This window comes from Pyrus communis, chromosome 9, assembly GCF_963583255.1.
Source record: "Pyrus communis chromosome 9, drPyrComm1.1, whole genome shotgun sequence".
In the NCBI taxonomy this organism is placed as follows: Eukaryota; Viridiplantae; Streptophyta; class Magnoliopsida; order Rosales; family Rosaceae; genus Pyrus; species Pyrus communis.
Window position 1 is genome coordinate 7,507,164 of NC_084811.1, and position 24,504 is coordinate 7,531,667.

Consider the following 24,504-nt stretch of genomic DNA (forward strand, 5'->3'; position numbering starts at 1 on the left):
CTGGAGCAGTTGACCAATGCTCAGAATGTTGCTTTTCATACCTGGTATGTAGTAGGTATCGGAGATGTATTCTTCTCTTCCATCCTTCTGGATGATCTTGATCTTCCCTTTGCCTTCAACTGGCAACTTTGAGGAGTCACCAAGACTTACAGATCCATAGGTCCCTTTTTTGAGTTCGGCAAAAAACTCCTTCTTTCCACACATGTGATTGCTTGCACCAGAGTCCAAATACCAAACATCTTGTTGGCTACTGGAATCATGGTGTGCTAGTAAGACTGTAAGTTCTTCATCAGTATTTCCACTTGATTCTGCCATGTTGACATGCTCACCATTTTTATGTGAACATTCATTGGCATAATGTCCATATTGCTTACAGTTGTGACACTGGATATGCGCCTTTCCTCGAGTAGATCTCCACTCCTGAGACTGACCTTGATTTTGTGCATAGCCTCGACCTCTTCCTCGGGCTCGTCCTCGGCTACGGTTGGATGAGCTCCCACGACGTGAGTTCCACTGCCCACGACCTTTATTTGGTTTGTCAATATTCAACTTTGACTCCAAAGCTTGCTCTAGCGTTGTGGGGCTTGCATTCTTCTGAATGCGTTGCTCGTGAACTAGGAGGGATCCTAGTAGCTCTTCTGCGCTCATCACCTCCAAATCCTTGGATTCCTCAATGGCAGTCACCACATGCTCAAACTTAGATGTGAGTGACCGGAGTATCTTCTCCACAACTCGTACTTCATCGAGTCTCTCGCCATTTCTCCTCATCTGATTTACTATCACAATGAGCCTTGAGTGATAGTCGGAGATGCTCTCCCCTTCATTCATATGAGCAGTTTCAAAATCTGCTCGAAGTGATTGTAACCTCACTTTCTTGACTCGATCTACTCCTTTGTAGATTGTACTGAGTGTATCCCATACTTGCTTGCTCGTTGTTGCTTCTGCAACCTTCTCGAACGTTGAATCTTCCAAACCCTGGTATAGAAGATACAGCGCCTTTTGGTCCTTCTTTCGTAAGTCCTTGAGAGTGTTCCTTTGATCCGCAGTATATACGGCTTCTTGCTCGGCAGTGGGTACAACATACCCACTACTGACAACTTCCCATAGCTCCTGTGATCCAAACAATGCTTTGAATTGGATGCACCATCTTTCATAATTTTCTTTCTTCAATGTGGGAACTTGGAGTTGCACTAAGTTGGACGCCATAACTGCTGCACCTGCCAGAGTGGTATTCTGGCTCTGATACCAATTGTTGGTATTTTACAGTTTACTAACTCAATACCAAAATATGTGGGTGATAAGTTTACAAACTCTATCACACCTCTTTCACTTTGCACTCTCAAATAAAATTGGACAAAGAAAGAAATAGAGAAAGGAGGGAAGCAACAAGCTTTGGCAAAACACTTGGACTTTGATATATGAAAAAGGTTTACAAACTGTTGGAATAAGAAAGCTTACAAGCTTCTTCACAATTGGAAGTGGGATTTGGATGGGATGATTTACAATGCTTGAGAGCTTGGGTATTTATAGCAAACCAAATGATTAAACTAAGATTATTTATTACCACACAAAACACATTAATTGCACCTAATAATTTTTATTCAACCATACCTAATATTGCCTAACTTTCAATGCCTAACTTTGACATTGATTTTCAACAATGGCTAGCACCAACTTGTTTTGAGTTGAATTTCCAACACCTTGACCGTGACTCGCTAACAATTTTAGCCTTACTTTTGGCCTAAGGTATGGTCCATCCATTTCCAGTCAGGCAATTTGCAGGCAACCGAGCCAGATAAAAACTAATATTACTAACGTTTGTATTTAATCAGCTATGAAACAAAACGGATGTTGGTGTTTATTAAATAAAGCATAGACAGCAGATATGAAATTGATAATTATTCATACAAAATGTACATACGTGTTAATGCAGTTTTAAACAGTACCAATACATAAAAGGACGAATATCCCGCACAATGAAAGTAGGCCATATTTAGTAATCTAGCCAAGATTTAAAAGATAAAAGGCACATTTCAGTAGCTAAAGGAATAATATTTGCTGCTGCCAAAAGCTGATTGAGACCTTGAAATCTGCTGCAACATGTATGTAAATGTGGCACTGCTTTTCTTTTCGTTTCATCGGCCTTGAAAGAGAGAGCTAGCTAAGGAATACTCATGATGAGTTGGTGTAAAGTGTACGCGAAAAGTTTTTGGAAATTAGAACCATAAGATGCATGCCTTGGCATAGCAAGTTGGGTCGAGCAGTATGCTTCACCATCTGCACCTAACTTCGAATTCCCCTCGCCGTAGTTTAGATTAGACTAGAATATCACTCGAATACTGTAATTCCCTATGTTGATAAAAATCTGAAAAAAGAAAAAAATGTTGAGAATCTTTTATAAAGGCCCTCTAATCCTCCTGAAAAAGCAGTCAAGGAAGAAACATCATTTTCTTTGAAAGGTTATAATTTCTTATAGAATATCATCTTTTTATAAGGTCCTATCATGGAGCTCCATTGCATATTTTAACCTATTAATATGCTTGCAGAATATATATCTGCTCACTTTTAAAAATACAGAACTCCATCATGCAGATTAGCCTCACACCTCCTTGCTACCAACCAGCTTCTCCTTTGAACTACATTTACTTTCTTCTCCGTCTTCTTCCCTAGAGTCAATACTCGATACCGGGTTAGGATTGGGTAATCTGCATCCTGAGGTTTAGATCAGCAAACACATATTTGTTGTATCTAGTCCTTGGGATGCAGAAGACCTTGTCCTCGCCAGCAATGCAAGAAGACTTGTTAAGCTCATGAGTCATGAGGCTACTACTTAATGCATATTTTGATTCTTTTGAGTTCTTGGTCTTTTTGTCTATTTTCAGGTCATATTCCTTACAAATTGCTCAGATGATTCTTTTATGTTCTCTGGAATTGGACTGAGCAGGAACTCCAAAACATCTATCATTTGCCCCGCCCAGGTGCTTCTAGCTTACTGCAGAGGACAGATTTTTGTGCTGACCAACTTTTCTGTTTGCGGCAAGTATCAAATGATGGGATTTTTGTGGAATCGGATAACTTGATCAACAGTAATTCTCTAATAAGAATAATAAGAACATGAACATTCTCTTATGCTTTTTAGAGAATTACTCCTTGGACCCAAAAGTGGTAGCGCTACTTTTGAAAATATTATCCAACTATGTTGTATTTAATTGGGGTTTAAACTCCTTTTGGAATAATCACTGCCATTACACCTTGCTGCAAAAGTTAGCGTTTGGATCCTAATTAATCTCGGTCGTCTTGTGACAATAATTTAATCACATAATTAGATACGATGACAATCAAAAAACCACTTTTGCAATCCTTGTTTTCTGCTGTTGAAGAATAATATCTTACATAAACAAGAAGTGAAGATTATTTAATTTTGGGGTGCAGACCCGGGCTTAAGAGCAATGGACTCATCTCTTCTACACCCAAGTTCTCCTCCCCGTTGTTTGGTCTCTATTAAATTAAAATATAACTCGAATAGAAAAGTTTTGCGGATGAATGTTACGACGAATTTGATTGGGAAGTACCGTGGCAAAAAGGAGGATATTCATTGGCTCGTTATCTAGTCCAAATTGGTAAAATGATAGAATCATAAAAATTATTCAACATGCCCTGGAAGGAATTCCAAGGGGACAACTATGAGAATTTAGAAATACGATACTTTGTTAGAGAAAGGATTCCGAAATGGAATGATTTTGAATATCGATTTATTAGTAAAAAGTCGTCTCCTACATTTGAATTGCCGAAACAAGAACTTTATGTGAAATGTTTGCGATCAAGTAAATAGCTCGACGAACGAATGGATCGGATCAAATTGGAAAATGTAAAGATTTGTACAAGTTATCCCTTTCGTCACCATTTTGTGGAAAATCATTAAGGTATGGTATCATTATGAATATACAAACCAAAACTATGAAAGTCTAAAAATATACATACCTAGTTGAGATGTCATATGATTGCATTGCGATGCCTAAGTACCCGATCATGGACGCATTTGCCCCATTGACATGTCTGAAGGAATCAACGTTGGACTTATTGGATCCTTAGTAATTCATGCAAAGATTGGTTATTGGGTCTCTAGAAAGTCCGTTTTATGAAATTTCTGAGAGAAAAAAGGATGCTTTATTTATCACTAAGTAAAGATGAATACTATATGGTAGTGGCAAGAAATTCTTTGGCGTTGAATAAAGGTATTCTGGAATTCCAGCTCGATACCGTCAATAATTCCTGACTATTGAATGGGAACAAGTTCATTTTTGAAGTATTTTTTCCTTCCAATATTTTTCTATTGGAGCTTCCTTAATTCCTTTTAACAAGAGTTGCTAAATATCAAAAACTAATTACACGAAATCCTTTTTTTTAGAACGAGTCGAGGGAGTAGGCATTATTGGTAGAGAGGAAGTAAGAAATTGGGGTTTATCAGGACTAATGCTGCGAGCTTCCGGAATGCCATGGGATCTTCGTAAAGTTGATAATTATGAATGTTATGACAAATTTGATTGGGAAGTACAGTGGCAAAAAGAAGGAGATTCATTGGCTCGTTATCTACTCCAAATTGGTGAAATGATAGAATCAAATAATTATTCAACAGGCCCTATAATTCCCAATATTAGATTTTGAAACATCAGCTAATTCCCAATCTTATTGCTTTTGTTGTCAAATCACTAGTCATACCCTTACATACATGGTCACCAGACACCCATGGAGAGGCACACCGGATATGGACCAAACTGTCTCAAGACGTTCTAAACCCAACTCATGTACGGCTTTAATGGGTGAATAGCCCAACCCTTGGAACATACTACAACCGCAGGTGGCGAAGAGCTGACATCGAGGTGCCAAACCTTCTTGTCCAACTTGCATGTGTTAAGCCTGCCGCCAACGTTCATCCTGAGCCAGGATCGAACTCTCCATAAGATTCATAGTTGCATTACTTATAAGATTATATGAACAAATGCCTGAACCAAAATATGTTATTGCTATGGGAGCATGCACAATTACAAGGAAGAATGTTCAGTACCGATTCTTATAATACTGTTTGGGAAGTTGATAAGCTAATTCCTGTGGATGTCTATTTGCCGGGCTGGTTTGTCTGCTTGGTTAGTCAAACATGGATTAGTTCATAGATCTTTGGGCTTCAATTACCAAGGAATAGAAACTTTCCAAATAAAACCATAACTGAACCTGTTTGATACTGTGAGCAACGGATCGGAAATCAGAAACTTCACAGAGTTCAAGAGCCTTGTAAGCCAACTCAATGGCATAGCTGGTTGATTTGAGGCTGAATTTCTTGAGCCAGGTCTATTGTCCCTCTATTTATTGAGTTGTAACATTGTAGTTTTTAATTCTTTTGACATGAGGCCCAATGATTCGACTGTTGAGGTCAGTCTTGCTTGCGGCAGTCTTTCAGGCATTGCCTCATCAACAGGTTAGTGATCTGTGACAGTCGGTTTGATTCGTTTGAAGCATAAATAGATGGAACACTAAATTAGAAATATTATGGAATGATTGACAGTGGAGAATATATTTTCATCAGTAGATTCAGCATCAAATTTTTATATACCATTGTGGTTTATGAACAATACTCCATGTACGATGCCTTCAAAACCTATATAAATTTCTGAATAGATGGAAGATTATATTTTAGGACTTTCCAATTAGTTTTCTAGAATCCAGCAATAAGACTTCAGATTCATTCTTCTAAATGATTATCTTTTGCTCTTGTTTCAGCAACATTCCCTCTGGATCTTGTAAGGCGAAGAATGCTGTTGGAGGGGGCTGGTGGTCGAGTCCGCGGCTATAATAAGGGCTGACTCGGGACTTTAAGGCACATAACGCGGACTGAAGGCCTGCGGGGCTTGTACTGAGGGATAATGCCAGAATATTACAAGGTCGTTCCAAGTGTAGGGATTATCTTCATGACTTACGAGACATTGAAAATGCTTTTTGCCCGCATCCAATCAAGGGATTTAGTTGCCTCTAAATTTCCCGTTTTCAGCCATCTGGCAAGCGACTCAAGCCAATGAAATTTCTCGAGCTCAGTGGGGTTTCCCGACGTATGAAATTAGCGGAGAGGATAAAGTTGGTTAAACACAACTTAGGTAGAACAATAGTTGTGGTAGTTGCGAAATATTATGGTGGTAAATTTTGCTGTTGCTGCCATGTGACCATATATTTATTCTTGTATAGGTTAGTTTAGCTGCATGAATCGCAACATGCTCCTATTTTGACATAAGAAGGTAGCAACCTTTTACATATTCGTCGGTGGTCACCGTAACAATTTTGTTGTTGAAGATCTTTTGTCTTCGCCTAGTCTTTTTTTTTTTTTTTTCGTACTTTGTTTGAAGTTTGAGAGTCAAATGATAGGTTAATGAGGAATCACATTTCGATGTTATTATTGAAGTGTTGTTTGAGAATGACTGGAATTGCTATCATACTTTTATTCACATGCCAATAAAAGATATGCTATGAGAGAAAATTTGTAATTCTTCTTCAGTGGTCCAGTAAACGAACAACAAAGATTCACTCTAAGAAATTGAACGGCTAACTCTAAGAAATTGAGAAGTGAAGATCGTTTAAAAAGTCGGACTACTTGGTAGGCTAGACGACCGAAGACAAACCCGAAAATTTGAGTAAAAAGTACATAAATGGTAACCAAGAGCTGAGAGACGAGGAATAGAAATTTGGAAGAGAGAGATGCTATTGGCAAAGGACCTTTAAGATTGATTCCTATGCTTTGCATGACCCTATACGCAACATAAGACTAGCCCCACATTGAACACCAAGTGTAAAGTATGGGAGACTCTCCGGCACATAGGATGCGACAAATGCAGTATTTCTTGTCAATTATACTCTACTATGTCTCATTATTCATTTAAATGTTTTTTATTTATTCACATAATAATGCACAACTGACTCGAGAAACAAACAACATGGTGGCTCAGGTGCATGGGAGCCTTAAAAAAAACGAGCGACTGACATGAAACATGAACACTAAGATATCACGTGTTGCCTCATGTGTTACCTTTACCACATCGCATTGCACAATAAGTTCTGAATACCGCCACCTTTATGTTCCTATTTCATGTGAGTTGGCCAGTCGGGTTTGGGGTCTTTCTGGAATTGCTGACCAAAGCTTTTTAAGTTCACTTCAGTGAATAAAGGTGGATGTTCGGTATCATTTTCAGGGTCCTAGCAAAATACCGAATATATGCAATATAAAACTCCGTACATATCATCATCAATGAGTCTGGATGGACCATGCAGTTGCAGGTTCTTGTGGAAAAAGGTGACCAATTTAGCACCTATTCTTCTGTCAATTTTCAGGAGGGACCTTGACCATGACTGGCTAACAATTTTAGCCTTGGTTTTGGCGTAAGGCATGGTCCATCCATTTCCAGTCCAGCAATTTGCCTGCAATTGAGCCAGATGAACACTAATAAAACGGGTGTTGCTGTTTATTAAATAAAGTATAGACAGTAGATATGAAATTGATAATTATTTATACAAAATGTACATACATGTTATCAATGCAGTTTAAACAGTATCGATATATAAAAGAACAAACATCCTGCACAATGAAAGTAGGCCATATGTATTTAGTAATCTAGCCAAGATAATAAAAGAAGTTGTAGCTATCTTTCTCAAATTTCTGCAACTGAACAAGCTCTGAGTTGGGGATAATAAGGCACATTTCAGTAGCTAAAGGAATCAAATTTGCTGCTGCCAAAGGCTGATTGAGAACTTGAAATCTGCTGCAACATGTTTGTAATTGTGGCACTACTTTCCTTTCCGTTTCATCAACCTTGAAAGAGAGAGCTAGCCAGGGAATACTCATGATGAGATGGTGTAAAGTGTAAGCGAAAAGTTCTGGAAATTAAAACCATAAGACGCTTACCTTGGCGTAGCAAGTTGGGTTGAGCAGTATGCTTCACCATCTGCACCTAAGTTCAAACCCCCCTCTCCTTTGTCCAGAGTAGACTAGAATATCGCTCTAATACTGTAAATACTTCACCACTTTTGTGTTTCTATTCCCAAAGTTGATAAAAATCTAAAAAAGAAAAAATGTTGAGAATCTTTTAAAAAGATATCTCTAATCCTCCTGAAAAAGCAGTCAAGGAAGAAACATCATTTTCTTTGGTTATAATTGCTTATAGAAGAACATCTTTTTATAAGGCCCTATCATGCAGCAACATTGCATATTTTAACCTATAAATATACTTTCGGAATATATATCTACACACTTTAAGAACCACTATAAATACAGAACTCCATCAAGCAGATTGGCCTCACACCTCCTTGCTACCAACCAGCTTCTCCTAGAGTCGATGACTCGATATTGGGTTAGGATTGGGTAATCTGCATCCTGAGGTTTAGATCAGCACAAACGTATTTGTTGTATCTAGTCCTTGGGATGCAGATTACCTTGTCCTTGCCGCCAATGCAAGAAGACTTGTTAAGCTCATGAGTGATGAAGCTACTACTTAATGCATGTTTTGATTCTTTTATGTTCTTGGCCTTTTTGAGTATTTTCAGGTTATATTCCTTACAAAATTGCTCAGATGATTCTTTTATGTTCTCTGCAATTGGATTGAGCAGGAGCTCCAAAACATCTATCATTTGCCCCGCCGAGGTGCTTCTAGCTTACTGCAGAGGACGGATTGCTGTGCTGATCAACTTTTCTGTTTGCCGCACGCATCAAATGATGGGATTTTTCGTGGAATGGGGTAATTTACTAAACAGTAATTCTCTAATAAGAATAATAAGAACATGAACATTCTGTTATGCTTTTTATAGAACTACTCCTTGCACCAAACAATTTTTTAGCTATTTGCAAACAATTTCAGTAACTTACAGATCTTGAAATTTTATGATATAACCATTTTCAAGTGATGGAGCATCCTTGAAGATTACGATTCAAACTATATACTATTGCCGGACAGAGAAATTTGCTGTATACTTTGTTGATGGGCTGCTTTGGAATTCTATAAGGAGCTTTTTAGGCTGCTGGTTTCCGAAAGCCTGTTTTTTTTTCTATCTCGGTTGCTATCGGACTGCAGATACAAGGATATAGACCGAACTGTCTCACGATGTTCTGAACCCAGCTCACGTGAGTGAGCGGCATGGCAAGAGGGCGAATTTTAAGTTTGACAGTAATATTTTTTATCGATGTTATAACTCTATATCGTTACAGGAAAACCTGGTTTTCCCTTGTTGAAGCTGCTTGGAGTGGTATCAGGAAACATGAGCAGAATCTCCCAGTGTGAAGTGCATACTTGACATTTATGACATCAAAACATACTTAAAATATTGGTCATATCTACGGTCTGGACGAAAAGGAATCGCGGTCATAACAATTTTTCAATCAAATTTCTGTTAAGGTTGGACGGAATTATTTTGCTGATTAGTGCTCACAAATTGTACAACTTTTGTATCTTAGTTTGGACTTTGGATTGAATTCAAATGAACAGGATGTTTTGGCTAATATAAAGTTTCTGAATCCAAAACTTGAAAAAAAAAAAAAAAAAAAAAAAAAAAAAACAAATAGAATGGCAACTGGCAAGGCATGATTGATTCGTCCCGTCGGCTGTAGCTGAACACTAAAATAGGTAAGGCATGAAACTGACCATTGTTGATTTGGATTTATGTGAAATTACCCTAGTTCGATAAGATTTGATTTCGTTCTAGAATCGAAAAGCAACTCGCATTTGCCTAGTTCCAACTTGTCTTGGTACTAGTTGACCTTACGCATCACTTTCTGGGCTTTCAATCTGCAGTACTCCCAGCTTCTTCCCTGCTTTCAGTAGAGTTTTTGCAATCCTTGAACACGAGGAACTCCTTCGTCTCACGAGGAAAACTTTGGTAGGTTGCCTGACTTTGACAGCTCTCACACTGGGTGCAACCATCGTGTGTGGTCAGAGAGGATTAAAATGTCAAAGACCACATGTTTTTGTAAAAGCCACCAACAAATAACGTGGTCGGAGTTCCTTGATACATACTAACCGCATAATTGGGGAAGTGTAACGAAGTAGAAGGGGGAATATATGCTTTAGTATTCACAAGTGAGATTCAGTCTAAAGCAAAACCTTATACCCTTTACAAACCAGAAAACAAATAGGAAAATAATAGCACACCAAACCTATAGCATCCCAAAACCTTTTTAATTAATTAACTTGACTAAAAACATTAAGCTTTTTCTCCTAGCGGAAAGGAAATTGTACCCCTTTAAAGATGCTATTTGGACCCAAAAGTGGTAGCCGAGATCGGCTACTTTTGAAAATATTATCCAGATATGTTGTATTAAATTGGGGTTTAAGCTAAATCACTGCCATTACACCTTGCTGAAAAAGTTAGCGTTTGGATCCTAATTAATCTCGGTCGTCTTGTGACAATAATTTAATCACATAATTAGATGTGATGACAATCAAAAAACCACTTTTTCAATCCTTGTTTTCTGCTGTTGAAGAATAATATCTTACATAAAGAAGTGAAGATTATTTAATTTTGCGGTGCAGTCCCGTGCTTAAGAGCAATGGACTCATCCCTTCTGCACCCAAGTTCTCCTCTCCCTAGTTTGGTCTATATTAAATTAAAATATAACTCCAATAGACAAGTTTTGCGGATAAAAATAATTGAAGCTGTTTGATATAGTGAGCAACGGATCGGAAATCAGAAACTTCATAGAGATCAAGAGCCTTGTAGGCCAGCTCTATATAATTCCTTATTTGGATTTTGAGCAATAACATGGTATATAAATTTACAAGGTTTATTGTGGGTAATTCTTGTTCTCTTAAATCTAGGGTTCTAGACTAATCTTATGGAAATGAGTACAAGGATTCCGGACCACTCAACAAAATCCAACAACATCGGGTTTCGGACCACTCAACGGAACCAAAATATCAAGCGGTTTCTTGTAATATATCACTCTGGTATAATTCCCTAAGTTTATCAAGCCGTTGCCAAAATATCAAGCCTTGGTTGGGTGCCACTCACCTCTCTCCTTTCCCTCCCTGATCTCTCCCTTCATTGGTTCCCCTGTCCCTCCTTTCTCTCCCGCAATCCCTTCTTGTTCCTCTTTCTTCCCCTTTTTATCCTTCCTCCCCCCGTCCTCTGTTTATTTTTCCTAGCTGCCATCTGGCAGCTCCCCTCCACCCTTTTTTTTTTTTTTTAAAGGAAACTTCTAACATCCGTAACATTTATTTTCTTGTCCCGGTTCATGAACGGTCTTCGTCTATGCATTCGTGGGGTCGAAATCTATTCGAAAGCATTAATTGTGACCTCGTAAGGTCAATGAATTTTAAAGATTAATTACGAAAATTCAAACCCAATAACTATTCGATTTAATTCCCAAAATTTACAGAAATAAAATTAACTAATAAAAATAACGTAAACATGGGATACGAATTTAAATTACGAGATACATAATGAATAGTGAAATTCCGGGGACGGGATTTCACAACTCGACCTTGAGTTCTCCTTGAAATGATCTTGATAGCTAATAGACAACTCCCTTGTTAAGCAAATAAAATTTTCAACTCGAGAAGCCCGACTTTTAGTGTACTCAAGTGAAATAATCATGAAATTAATTTCATAAAAAAGATTGAAATATGTCAATCGATCATAAAAAATTTCTCTCTCCAATTTTCTTGTTTAGTCAAGGATGGAGTTAAACTCCAACTTATTAAATTGTTGATTCTCCAAAGTTATAACTATTTCAGTTACCTATATTTTCAATTTCTTGAGTCTCAACTTTTGGGTTGTCAAGGGAGATCTTCTTCAACAAGCAAAATTACTTGTTTTATCTCTTCTATCTTGACCTCCACCGTTTCTTGGCATAATGAATTATCAGTGACCATCACTTTAGCTTCTTTTCTAATGATTGCTTGACTCCTTTCCAAATACAATTTCTATAAATCGGAAAAAAGAATTGCTTAACAATAAGTCGGTTCAACCGACGCCAGAAAGCCTTCCATGCAATCATTTCCCAGAAAAAATATTTGGTACTCCCTTACGAACAACGTGGCTTAGGGTTTTGCTTCTCCCATGATCGATTGCCATTAGTTAAGGACAAATCCATGTTCTAATGTAGTCAATGGGATACCAACCTAAACCCCAAGAATTAGAAGGATGAAATCCACCAGTTTAAAGAGAAAATCTCAAAGCGTAGTCAATGGGATACAAACCTAAACCCCAAGACTTACAAGGCTGAAATCCACCAGTTTAAAGAGAAGATCTCAATGGTTTTTATTTTATTTATTAATTCATGAATGATGATTATATAGAAGCCATAAGCCTTACATAGACTTAATCCAACCCTGAAATGTTTTTATTTATTTATTTTATTAATTCATGAATGATGATTATATAGAAGCCGTAAGCCTTACTTAGACTCAATCCAACCCTAGGAAAGTTGAGGAGAGTATTAGGGAATGGAAAATAAGTAAATCAAACGTAAAACAAAAACTTCGATTTTTATTACAAACTTCAAAATGCAATTTTCAAAGTCAAAACTATCATTTTTGGCTTTAAACATGACGGGCTTGTTCTGCTTGCGGTTCTCTTCAAAACAACATATTATACACTCAATTCTGACATCGAAATATTCTTGCTACATTTTTTGCCGCCGTATCAATTTAATCTAATATTCCCAACTTTAATTCTTTTGTTCCAGAATCTGAGAAATGATCTGAAATTTCATCACGATTAATCTGTTGATCACCTCTGAGATGATACACATTGTACAGTTGATACTGTCGGATTCGGCTAAGCTAGCCCTAAACAAAAACTCATCAATCTGCACAAAAACATAATTATCCCCCTCTAAAGAAAACACCTAGTTTTCAAGTTCCCACTTCAGCAGTTGATTCAAATTTCAAAAGAAAGAAAACTGTGGTATTTGAATCTTTGCTCACCAAGTTAAATAAAACTGTGTTCTTTGAGTCTTTGCTCACAGATTCAAGAGTGCCTGGACCGGAGCAGGAAGACACTGAGTTCTTGACTCGGACACTGATCCGGGTTAATCAGATGAAACGACTCCGAGTCAGCGCTCCCCACCACGTGATCGTAATTCGCCCTCATGTACATCACCTCCTGATGCGACTCCGCCTCCGACCCAAGGGCGAACCCAGCCGGCATTACCCCGGCTCCGACCGTCATCGACTGCATCAGCTTCAGCATCAATTTCACCTTCTCGCTCGCTTTTCTTCTCGCCGCGAACCCGAATTTGCGGCCGTTGCAGTGAACGGTCCAAATGGGGACGGTCAGGAGCGGGCAATCAATGAGCTGGGGCCGGTCCGACTCGTTGCACTCGAGGGTCACGCGCACGAGCCCCAATTGCATCTCGTTGACGAGCTGGTGGGTCGAGACCGAGAGCTCGAGGAGGACGGTGGGTTTGGTGGAGCGGCGGTCGTGCTGGATGCACAACCACACGTGGCCGCGGCGGTGGCCGAAGATTGTGCCGATGACCATGGATTTCGAGGGGCCGGGCTGCCGGGGCAGAACCACCGAGACGACGTCGTTTTGGGGGGTGGGCGAGGTGGAAGATTGGGAATCTTGGTCCTGGGGGTCTAGGGCTTTGGCGGCGGCGGCGTTGATGTCGTCCAGGTCGTCGCTCAAGGACGTGCTGAGGCGTTTCTTGGGGGCGACGGTGGCGGAGCGGGTGGATTTCGCGGAGGTAGGGGAGAAGCAGGGGAGAAGAAATCGATGGAGGGCGTTGATCTTGGTCATGGTTTTTGGATAATTCGATCGGATTCTTGGGAGTAGGGGCTTTAGGGTTTCGAATTCCAAACGTTGAGAGGTTGATTCTTTTGGGTTTTAGGAAATTGAGAGGAAGGGATCTCCGAGAGGTTTTGGAAGTCTGGTGGTTTACGGGGGTGCAGGGAGAGATACATTTATACACGGAGACTGCGCGGGAAAAGTATCGAAGTGCAAATAGCCGTTGCAAGCGAAGCCTTGCATAAACATGACACGTAGCCTAGCCAGCCTTTCGCCTCGTGTAACTAAGGAAATATGTGCCGTCAAGTCCAGTTGGCTAGTGTAGTGTGCCGTCGATTTTGGATTCACATCTTTGTGCATTGAAACAATTAGACGTTGTATTGCCACAAATGTTAAGGTTTCGACATTTTTGGTTGGGGATTTAATTTTAACAACTGGATCTTGTTTGTAATTTCATTATTAACTTTTTTGACGAAAATGTCACGAGCGACATGTGCATCCGACAATTTTATTTGGAGGAACAATAATTTTCATTGGTTTAATTAGGTCTCGTAGTTTGACTTGGATTTTAATTTATTCTTCATAATTTCATTGGTTCAATCAGGTCTCATAGTAACAATTAGTTGCAACTTTTTATTTAATATAAGCGATAGTAGAAGAGGGCGAAATCCAACCCGAGACATCAAATACAAAGTTTTTTTTTTTGGTGAACTGTCAATTTAGTCTCTAAATTATTACATCAGTGAAAATTAGGTCATTAAATTATTTTTTCTCAAAAAAAATTAGTCTTTGAATTGTAAAAATTTGCCAATTACATTCCTAATATTATATTTGAAGCTACTACATTCAATTTTTCCGTCAATTTAAGTCTCGTTACTTGCATGTGACACACATTGGAGGGTAGATTGGTAGTTTTTCATAAAGAAATAGTGTATGGAGTTAACTTTAGAGGGTAAATTAGACGTTAGATTCACAACCTATATGAAACATTAAGGGCTTAAGTTGACGAAAAATTGGAGGCGAGAAAATAACGGTATTACACTCTAACGTATGTCAAATGACTTAAGTTGACGAAAAATTAGATAAAATAGCTTTGGACATAATAGTAAGGATGAAATTAGGAATTTTTAATGAATTTAGAGACTTATTTTGCTAAAAAAATAATTCAGGGACCTAATTTTCACTGAAATGATAATTTAGGGAATAAATCAGCACTTCACCCTATATTTTTAACTAATTGACCTACACGATTCTTAGAGCATCTCCAAAGGAAATGTCAAATTTAAATTTGACATTATATGTGACACTTTGACATCTTTAAAAGTGTAGTTAAACTGGTATAATAGTTTAGGTAACTATTATAAATAGTTTTAAAAAAATAAACATAAATCAAGAAAATGCATTTTAATAATCAATTAGAAAAATATTTGAAGGTGCTACCAATTTTGGCAGCAAGGGTGAGGGTTGCCAATTTTGTCAGAAAGGGTGAGGGGTGCCAATTCATGTCACTTCACATCGGATTTTTCTTTTCAATTGGAAAACATTATTACCGAATTTTTTTTACTGTTAATGCTGATTTTGACACTTTAACATCTCTTTTAAAAATGCTGTCAACAAACTATTGATTACAATTAATAAAGTAAAAGAAATTCATAGAGTCTTGTAGGCCTCACTCCAAGGGATGCAAGCCCGGGGTTATAGCTAGTACTGCGGCCTTACACAGTTACACTGGTTGGACCAGGGCAGAACATGGGGCCATATCTCAATGAAGTGCAGGCCCATCCTCACGGAGATGAGTTGTTCCTACGGTGGCAGCCTAGGTAGCTAAAGCCACTCTGATTTCTGGGACCCCCGTAATTTCATACAAAAGTTTATAACGGTTAATTACAGTAGCGGTCCTGATCATGTTTTCGTGCTTCACTTTGGTCATTCAGTTCAATTTTACAATTTCTCAATAATCTAATTGTGTCACGTGTTTCACATTAGTCATTTTATCACACATCAAACATGTTACACATACTTCGATATTGGAGCATCAAAAACATCCTAAAGGCTAAGCTCTCGTTTCTTGTCTGGCAATTTGGTAAGAAAACCTACAGCCCTTTTCATTGTATAGAGTATAGTACAACTTCTGTTGTCTACAAGACTCCAACCCTTTTCTATCGTCTGAGGATTCGGAGTTGGACGGCTTTTCGGAGTGTTGATCAACGTCATTGGACAGATAATGGCGCGCGAAGAAATGGAAATACACGAAATTTAAGACCCCGAAGGCAGCTATGGTGTAATAGTAGTAATCAAGCCTGTTTTTCGTAATGTCATTACCTCCCAACCATGATGAATTTCCGTTCAGTCAGCTCAATTTTTTGACCACGTTAATAAGAATGGTGGTTAGGTAGTTTGCACTGGACAAGCTGAGGAAGAAAACCGCTCCAGCGAAAGTCCTCATGGTCTGAGGCCATTGAGTGGTGAGCAGCTCCATCAAGGCAATTGCAGCAAAGGCTTCAATCAAACCCGCGAATTGCGGCACAAGCAATGCAACGGTTATTGGTGACTCAAGAGTCCCGTGTGCCAAAGCTGAGTCAGGGTGCTTCATTTCTGTAAGTCCACCCACAACCATGCACAGAACTGACATCACAATACCAATCTTGAACCTCTGCTCCATTGTCAATCTTCCGGTTTCGCTCTTGCTCCTTTTCTGCATTTGAGGAATGTAGATGATCTCGTAGATGATGATCCATGTCGAAGGTGCAATCATCGGTGCTAGGCCCATCCGGGCTGGTGGAATTTGGAATTTGGGGCCAATCGATATGTTCATTTGAATCGTTTGAAAAATCCCAAAAGAAATCATTTGCTGCATGCCTATGAAACAAACAATTCTAGTTATCCAAACAGGCAAAATCCTCACCACGGATTTTAGTTGCTCCACTTGTTGCACACTGCATAATTTCCAACTGTTTTTAGGTTTTCCTTGGCTGTCCAATTCACTTGGGTGTACGATCATAGCAGCCTTATCGAAGAACTTGAGTTTGTTGGTGTGCGCTATTGTTGCTGTCTCTGACTCTGATCCAACTGGAGGATCATAGTATGACTGCCCTGAAGTTTGTCCAACATTAGATTTCGAACCACATTTTCTGCAGGCGGCTACTGGAACCTAGTTCCGAGCAAGAAAATTATAATGGAGAGAGCAAAGCAGTCAGTTGGGATGGCAAAACCCAAAATCCAGCTGACACTCGACTGAACGTAAACCACGACAGTGAGAGCGATGAGGAGGGCTAGAGAAAACAAGAGGTACCACCAATTGCAAAAGCTATCAAGCTGCGCTCTTCCCTTCTCCGTTGTGGTTTCAAACTGATCAGCTCCAAAGGCAATGTTGCATGGTCTAAGGCCTCCGGATCCAACAACAAGCAATCCGAGACCCGAATACAGGATCGCTATCTGCCAAGTACTCGGCTGTTGGCATTGCGCAGTTTTTGCAGTGCAGGCAAACGGAGTTAATTTATGTATGCATGCAGTTAAGGTCAGGGTCCCCATTCCCTGTCAAATTGAAACAAGATGTGTTCATAGAATGGCTATAAAAATTTACGCAACAAATATTCTTGCGAGCTAATTTACAGATTCTTACCAGAAGTGATGCTATCGAGCTGAAAAGAAGAGTATAAAACTTTCCCAAGTAAGTATCAGCAAGAAAAGCACCAAACAATGATGCAACGTTGCATGAGCCAAACCATATATTGAACACATTAGCTGAAACCACATTGTCCAAGTGGTACTTTGCCTGCAGATACACCACGAGATTAGCAATCAAACTCATGGAAGCCAACTTCTCGAAAGTCTCGTTCCCTTCGGACAAAAAAATGAACACGAATCAAAAACACATCAGAACTGACCTAATCCACCACATTGACAATAAAATTAAGATCATGAACATACCGAGAATGTATCTGACGGCTCTCCATCCTCCAACCGGTCTTTGCGGAGGAAGGAGTTGACTCTCTAGCCCTTCATATGAAGAATGCGCTGCATGCTCCATCGCTTTCCCGTGTCCCGTCCTCCTCCCTTGTCTTGCTCTGTCTCGCTCTCAATGTTTGCTGCATATATTGTGGTGGTCTCTGTAAGTTATGGTTTGTTCGACTAACAACACATCACACTTGTATGTTGCTACCCGCGAATCCTGATTTGTTCATGAAATAAGGGAAAACGCACATACCATGTAAGTGATGACTTGTCTTAACAAATTTCTCCTCCAAAAATGGGGGAGTAAACCTGCAACAATAACACTCACACGTAACAAATGAAACCGTACCATGTTACTATTTCCCTCTTGTTTTTCTCTTTTAACTCTAAGCTCAAGTCGTTAACAACGGTTGATGTAGGATGGCGGAGGAGATGTGGAAGAAATGTATACACAAAATAAAAAAGAAAAATTAAAAACTAAAAATCGAAATATTAAAAATTATTTTAAATTGCTTTCATTTTTAAGATTTTGTTTGCTTTCACTCTCATTTCTTCCCCTCCCTCCCATCACATTTCTTTATCCTTACTTTACCTCATTTACTCTTCCATAGCAGAAAAAGTAAAAACAAAAAACAAAATGGTTATCGAACGGGCACTAAGGGAGGAGAGCAACCTACAGGGAACAAGTTTATCGCTGCGTGCTATCACGATCCAGTAAGACAATGTCATTAATCTTTTGGACGAAGCGCCATGATGACGTAAACTCATTCTATGTAAGTCTTTCTCCTAATAGTAGAGTTAGTTTATCCCATATTCTTTCATTCTCGACTCATGATTTCTCAAATCCAAGCAAGTAAAACATGTCTGACTTGCACCTGATCTCATTTATGATAAATTTCGATGTGGTGCTTTATGGGTTACGTACCAAATGATAATGTACATTAAATTAGGGAATATTGCAAAAATGTGACAAGACTTTTTCACTCAAACTCCAAACATTTTGACAATATGTGACCTTCGTCCAATTTTCATCCACAATTTCATTAAGTTTTGGTATTCTACTTTGCACTAATACGTGACCTTAGTGAGCACATTGGCTCTAGCTTATATTGGGAGATACAAATACCGGAAGCTAAAAGCAAGGAAAGGCAACAACCCTAAAATATTCAAGTTTAACTCACTATTAGCCACTATTGATATAATATTACTTAAGACACACAAAAGTAACATCATTGATGACACTCTTAATACAAGTGACCGAAAATGATACATAGAATCAATAAAATTAAATTAAAAAAATGTGTGTTTGAAAGTGGATTATGTAATAAAATCCAGTAATTGGGCAAAAGACTAAGTGCCATTTCAAAGTAGCTTTTGCATATGTTACAGATTGGCAACCAAAATCGAAAAACACTCTGGATGTTGTATAAATTTAGGGAGGAGGGAGAGAAATCGCAGAGAGACCGGAATCGCCAGTCAACCATACATTGGTGAATTCGTTTCCGGACCTTGTACACACCGCACATCACACTATGGGAGCTGGCCATGCCAAAGTTGTCGGATTTCACTTGACTGTTTACGGCTCCATTGTATGTGCTTGGGGTAGAAGTTTTGTATAAATGTATTGCCAAAGAAGAAAAGAGGCTTGAGGAATTCTATTATTGATATTCCTCATGCCTTGTGTCTTCCGTCTTTATTTATAATAGTAAGGAAGAAAGAAATTAACTTTCCCTCCAAGTAACACAAACACTATTAGGAAAGATCTTCTAAATTTCATAAGATTTCTATCCATGAAACAAGTATTTTTGCAGAGCAGCCTTATCAGGCAGCAGCATTAACAAAACTGAACGATCATAATACAGTTGTTTAACTGTGTCATAGGGTTGTCGTGATTCAGCGAAAGAAAGAGCATAATCCCCATTAACAATGCATCAGTATAAAGCTATAAGAACTAAGGTCAGATCACTGACTCAGAATACTTCAGTTGGTCCAGCCTCCTCTCTCTTTTCCACTGTAGGTGATGTGAAGGAATCCGTCTTCATCCTTGTTTTTCTCATCGACTGCAGCCATCAAGGTCTCTGTAACATTGGAAGAGTTGAAGTTAATTTGGAAACAAGATGGCGGACATTGTTATGCCAACGGCCTACAACATACAAGAGTTGCAGCTTTGCTCACCAATGGGAGGTTCCGTGTTCTTAAAATAGACAAACATAGGCTTTTTCCATGCATATCCATGCTTCCTGATCGTAAACCGAATATAACTAACAAACTCTCCCAGAGGTATATCACCAAGGACATGGTATCTGCAGTCACAAAAATACAGGATAAGCGATAAAGCTACATAACAACCCAGCCAACCCCTCCTCGCGCCTTCAATTTAAGACAAGCTAAGCATACATGAAACGGGGGGGAATTCCATTCCACTTTAGCAGATACAAATCAACATAATTAAAGAAATGTTTGGGGGGAACAAGAAACTAACTTCTTTGGGCCAATGTCACGAATGCCACTGCTCGGATCCTTCTCCACCCAAACCTGCATCCAATTAGAACTTGGTATGAGTACTACCTCCGTTGAATGCATACGAGTAAAGAAATAGTATATATGATGCAGTAAAATTCCTTACTGGTACGCGATCTGGTTTCCTCTGCCTCAATTTCCATGCATCTATACTCCGTGGTTCGTACATGTCCAACAACCTTCTCGTGATGGGGCATCAAAGGCACAGGTGGAAAAATACAATCCTATTCAGCTGTAGCAATTCAACTGAACATAATTAAAGAACAGGGGAGTACGCAACTACCTCATGTCAGGATCCCAAGCAAGTTGCTCTCCAGCATGCTTAAAATGCAAAGCCTTCTCCGCAACAACATGCATAGAGGCTTGAATTAGAACAGTATCCACTGAACGCGTAGAGGATGTAACCATACTTGATTCAATTACATTGTTACCTTAGCCAACTCAAAACTTTTATTATTCCACGGGTCTAACACTTTAATGCGAGTGCGAACAAACTTCCTCGTCTTGACATTCTCGTTAATAATCTGCATAAAGTCTCAAATAACATCAGAGTATGTCCACTGCATAGACAGTTCCGAAGCCCCCTTTCCCTATCTTCTGTTTGAAGTTACCGGTAGCTCTTGTTAGTTCTGCATAGGTGAAGCGTTTGAAGTCCATGGTCAATGCCATGTAACCGGCTATATTGGACAACTCCTCATGAGCATGCTTTCCGAAGAGATACCACCACGTCAAACCAACACAGAGTGCTTCAATTACTGCAAAAGAACCTACAAATCCAATTAGGTATTTCATGTACCAGTTTCTATTGCGCCGACTTCAGGATCATTGTTGTTGAAAACAACTTGTGCACCTGAACAGTTCAAATCATGTGTTTCAAACTTCGTTGGGAGCGCATGAGGGCTCAGAAATCCCTTTGGAACCTTAATATGTATGATCATGCATGAAGTTGGTGAACGATATCCATTAAGGAGAAGAGATTTAGGGAAACACTGTCCTTGTCCATCCAGTGCATATCCAAATCCTCTGCATCTTGTATCATTCAGGCATGAATTCCTACAAGCTTCAAATGAAATGCCAGACCTGTACGTCCCCAAGTTGTATCCATAGTAATCTGTGTAAGGAAGTTCCATGAAATCCAATTTGCTTGAATTGGTAAACAAATTGAACAAAGGTGAGCAGCCTTTAGACCAGTCTGAAGGATTGTTTTTGGTGAAACCGTAAGGGCAAGTACAAGTAGGATGTGGGTTGTAAACGCAAATACCATGTTGACCACACAAGCCATCAACTTGGTAAGCTTTAACACTACTCGGCAACCATGAGATTTCCCAAAGCCCAGTTGATTCATCTAAACTGTACAATCTCAAAATGCCATCATAATCTACTGTTAAATGGCGCTTTGGGCCAACTCCATAATTAGATGTGTTGAAATTCAAATTGTCATTGGATCTGAATTGTCCAACCTCATTCAAAATTGCTATTCTAGAGCTATTATAAGGTGTTCTTTTGCTATGAAAAACTGTTGTATCTGTACTCGGCCAGTAAACACTCGAAATGATTGGACCATTATAGATGAGATAAAAGACGTTTGTGTCATCAATTTGAGGTTGTAGTATCCAGATAAATATGTACCTTGGCTTCTCATAGACACCAACATTGTTTTCTTGACAATTCTTTGTGATGGCATAACTGTATCCGTCGGAAAGTCAAAACTCTGCCATATGACCCCCTTTGATTGGTTGATCAGCACCAAGTTTCCGGTCTCAAGAAGCTGACCCTCCACGCCTGTATTAGAGAAAGTGTTGGTTGACCATACAGTTGAACCAACCCCATCAGTCAGGACAAGGTTCACATCTTTGTGGAGGGTAAGCTTGGACCCTAGTGGCTAACAGGCTCATCTCTGTTAGCCATCCATGCAACTGTTTTATTGGTGGAATTGGTAAACCGTATTGCATAGCAATAGGCATCAGTGCCCACCTTGTAAAATCCACTTGAGAAGGTTCCATTTGGTGAAACCAACAAGTCGCTCTCATTCTCAACTGTTAAGAAGCTTCCCTCTCTTAAGCTCGGAAGCCCCAGAAATTGCTGTTGACTCCAAGCCACTGTGGTAGCAAACAAAAACAGAATAAGAAACTTGGGAAGTCCCATGGTTGGCTTAGGAAAAAAACTTATGGCCTGTAGATGGTTTTAGGCCAATGCAGAACCTTCTTCAAATTTTATAGAAAAACCTAAACAAAATTCTTCTCTAAATTTTTTAAATGAGTTTCATTCCATTAAACCACTACAAGCCTGTGAGATTCAATGATTTAGCCGCCACGCCTGATGCCTGGCGGCTTCATCAAACGCGCTTGGTAAATGGAAGGGATCTGCTCCTTCCATTGTGTGGGATAAACCTTCAAATATGGATTAATTAAGGAGTTGATGTTAACGGTTGTTATTTTTCTTTTGGTGAAAGATGTTACAGGTTGTTGTCAACCCAGTTTCCATTTCTCTGGAGGAGTTCTATATCTTATGGTTGACTTAAAACGCAATTGAATTATGTAGAAACCTGCAATTTGCACATTCAAATGTAAGAAATATGATCCAACACGCAATTGGTTTTATACAAAACTAGAGATGGAATAGAATGTAGTTGAAGTAGACTTTCCAAAAGCAACGTTAGAGCTAACTAAACAAACCAACAGAGGAATTCAACAACTTAGATCAAGTTTTTTATTTTAATTTCTAAACGTGCATCAATATTTTACAATAACGTTATTTAGACGCACAAACTAGTTGCATTGTTGGCACGCTCTCTATTGGAATCAAGATGTATCATTGTATTAGAAGGTGGTTCTAAAGAATTCTATGACTATTATGTGGGACTCACATGTATTAGAGAGTTTCAGTAACATGGTTAGTTTATGTGTCTAAATAGCATTGTGGAAATGTTTTTGCTCAGAACTAATTTGATCACCATTAGATGAGTTCAGATTTTGAAATTTACGTTGAAAATAGATCAAAGCGGTGGTAATACTCACCATCACTTTAAGACTTTAGGGTGGCGAGCATATGCACCATAGCATTACTCTTTGTTTTATTAAGAGTTTCCATAAACCCAGTAACTACTTGTTTTAAAAATGCAGGCAGCCAGCTAAACCAAGATTATTAATTTCTAAATACGCATCAATTCTTTTGGTTAAGGAACGGATTAAACAAAAATATGTGTAAAATCAACGGTTTAAGATAACTAAAATATGAATAAACAAAGAACTTACATTTGGTGTGGAGACGGAGACTGCTCATTCTTGAATTTTTGGTTGTGGGCGGTCAAACACAACAAGTTGCTAGAATTGTTGGTGGCTGCTGTTTTTTTTTTTTTTTTTCTACGGCGGTTCGATTTGGGGTTTTAAATTGACAGAGAAAAAGAGCGCGCGATAAACAGAAGTTTTGTGACAATCTTTTTAAAAGATTTTTACATACTTTTTATTGTCTACTTAGAAGTCTCATTTGGTGGACGAGGTGCATCGGCAACAAAAGGTTAGTAATGGGGATCCTTTAGGTTAGGTAAGACCTCCATTCGGGACTATGAAAGTGAATTGTGATGGTGCATGGTTAAAAGAATCCGTACGAGGAGGGTATGGATGGGTGGTACAATATTTCGCAGGTATTTTTACGGGGAGGGGGAGTGGGGAATTTCCCATGCGAATTTAGTCTAATGGCAGAGGCGGAATCGGTGTGGGCGGCTTTGTTGGCTTATATTGATATGAGGTTTGATTTGAATCAAATTCCAAAGGACTTGTGGATATGATTAACGACAAAGCTCAACCAAATGTTGCAATTGAAGCACTCCTTGATATCCAATATGTGAAGCAGCGGCTGAGGTCAATGGATGTCATTTTTGCTTCTCGTATTTGTAATATGGCAGCGCATCTAGTGGCAGCTTTCATCTTACTGGAGGGAGGCTCTTATGGATGAGACTATTTCAAGCTAAAGTGGTTGTTTAACACTTTGGCTTCTGATGTAAACATTTCAATTCGAATCTAATTAAATTATTTCCTTTGATAAAATTAAAAAAAAAATGAAATGGAAATTTTGTTTTCAACTCGGAGATAGAAGATGAGTAGTCAAGAAGAGTTATCCAGTCCAATCCTTCCCAAAATGGAAGGATTAGAAGGGAGGAGTGTTTTTTAACTTTAATTTCTTAAAATGAAAAATCATTTCCTCTACTTTCAAAATACCTTCAATTTAAAGGGTTATCCTAATCCAATTCTTCATACAAAACGAGCCCCAGAG

The 24,504-nt window shown here is 38.9% G+C and overlaps 2 protein-coding genes and 2 pseudogenes across 2 annotated transcripts; all 4 read right to left on the minus strand.

Moving 5' to 3' along the window:
• Positions 1–12,999: 12,999 nt before the first annotated feature.
• LOC137744754 (protein MIZU-KUSSEI 1-like) lies at positions 13,000–13,770 on the minus strand. Its single transcript, XM_068484548.1, has one exon. The coding sequence runs from the start codon at positions 13,768–13,770 to the stop codon at positions 13,000–13,002; it is 771 nt and encodes a 256-aa protein (XP_068340649.1).
• Positions 13,771–15,811: 2,041 nt separating this feature from the next.
• On the minus strand, positions 15,812–17,788 carry LOC137744301 (protein NRT1/ PTR FAMILY 2.8-like; annotated as a pseudogene).
• A 1,828-nt stretch (positions 17,789–19,616) lies between these two features.
• LOC137744720 (autophagy-related protein 8C-like) lies at positions 19,617–20,515 on the minus strand. The gene is made up of 4 exons (XM_068484506.1): positions 20,339–20,515; positions 20,195–20,247; positions 19,888–20,015; positions 19,617–19,790 (listed from the first exon to the last, which is right to left on the minus strand). The coding sequence occupies exons 1-4, from the start codon at positions 20,399–20,401 to the stop codon at positions 19,693–19,695; spliced, it is 342 nt and encodes a 113-aa protein (XP_068340607.1). The 5' UTR covers positions 20,402–20,515; the 3' UTR covers positions 19,617–19,692.
• A 263-nt stretch (positions 20,516–20,778) lies between these two features.
• LOC137744302 (putative receptor protein kinase ZmPK1) lies at positions 20,779–22,377 on the minus strand (annotated as a pseudogene).
• Positions 22,378–24,504: the final 2,127 nt, after the last annotated feature.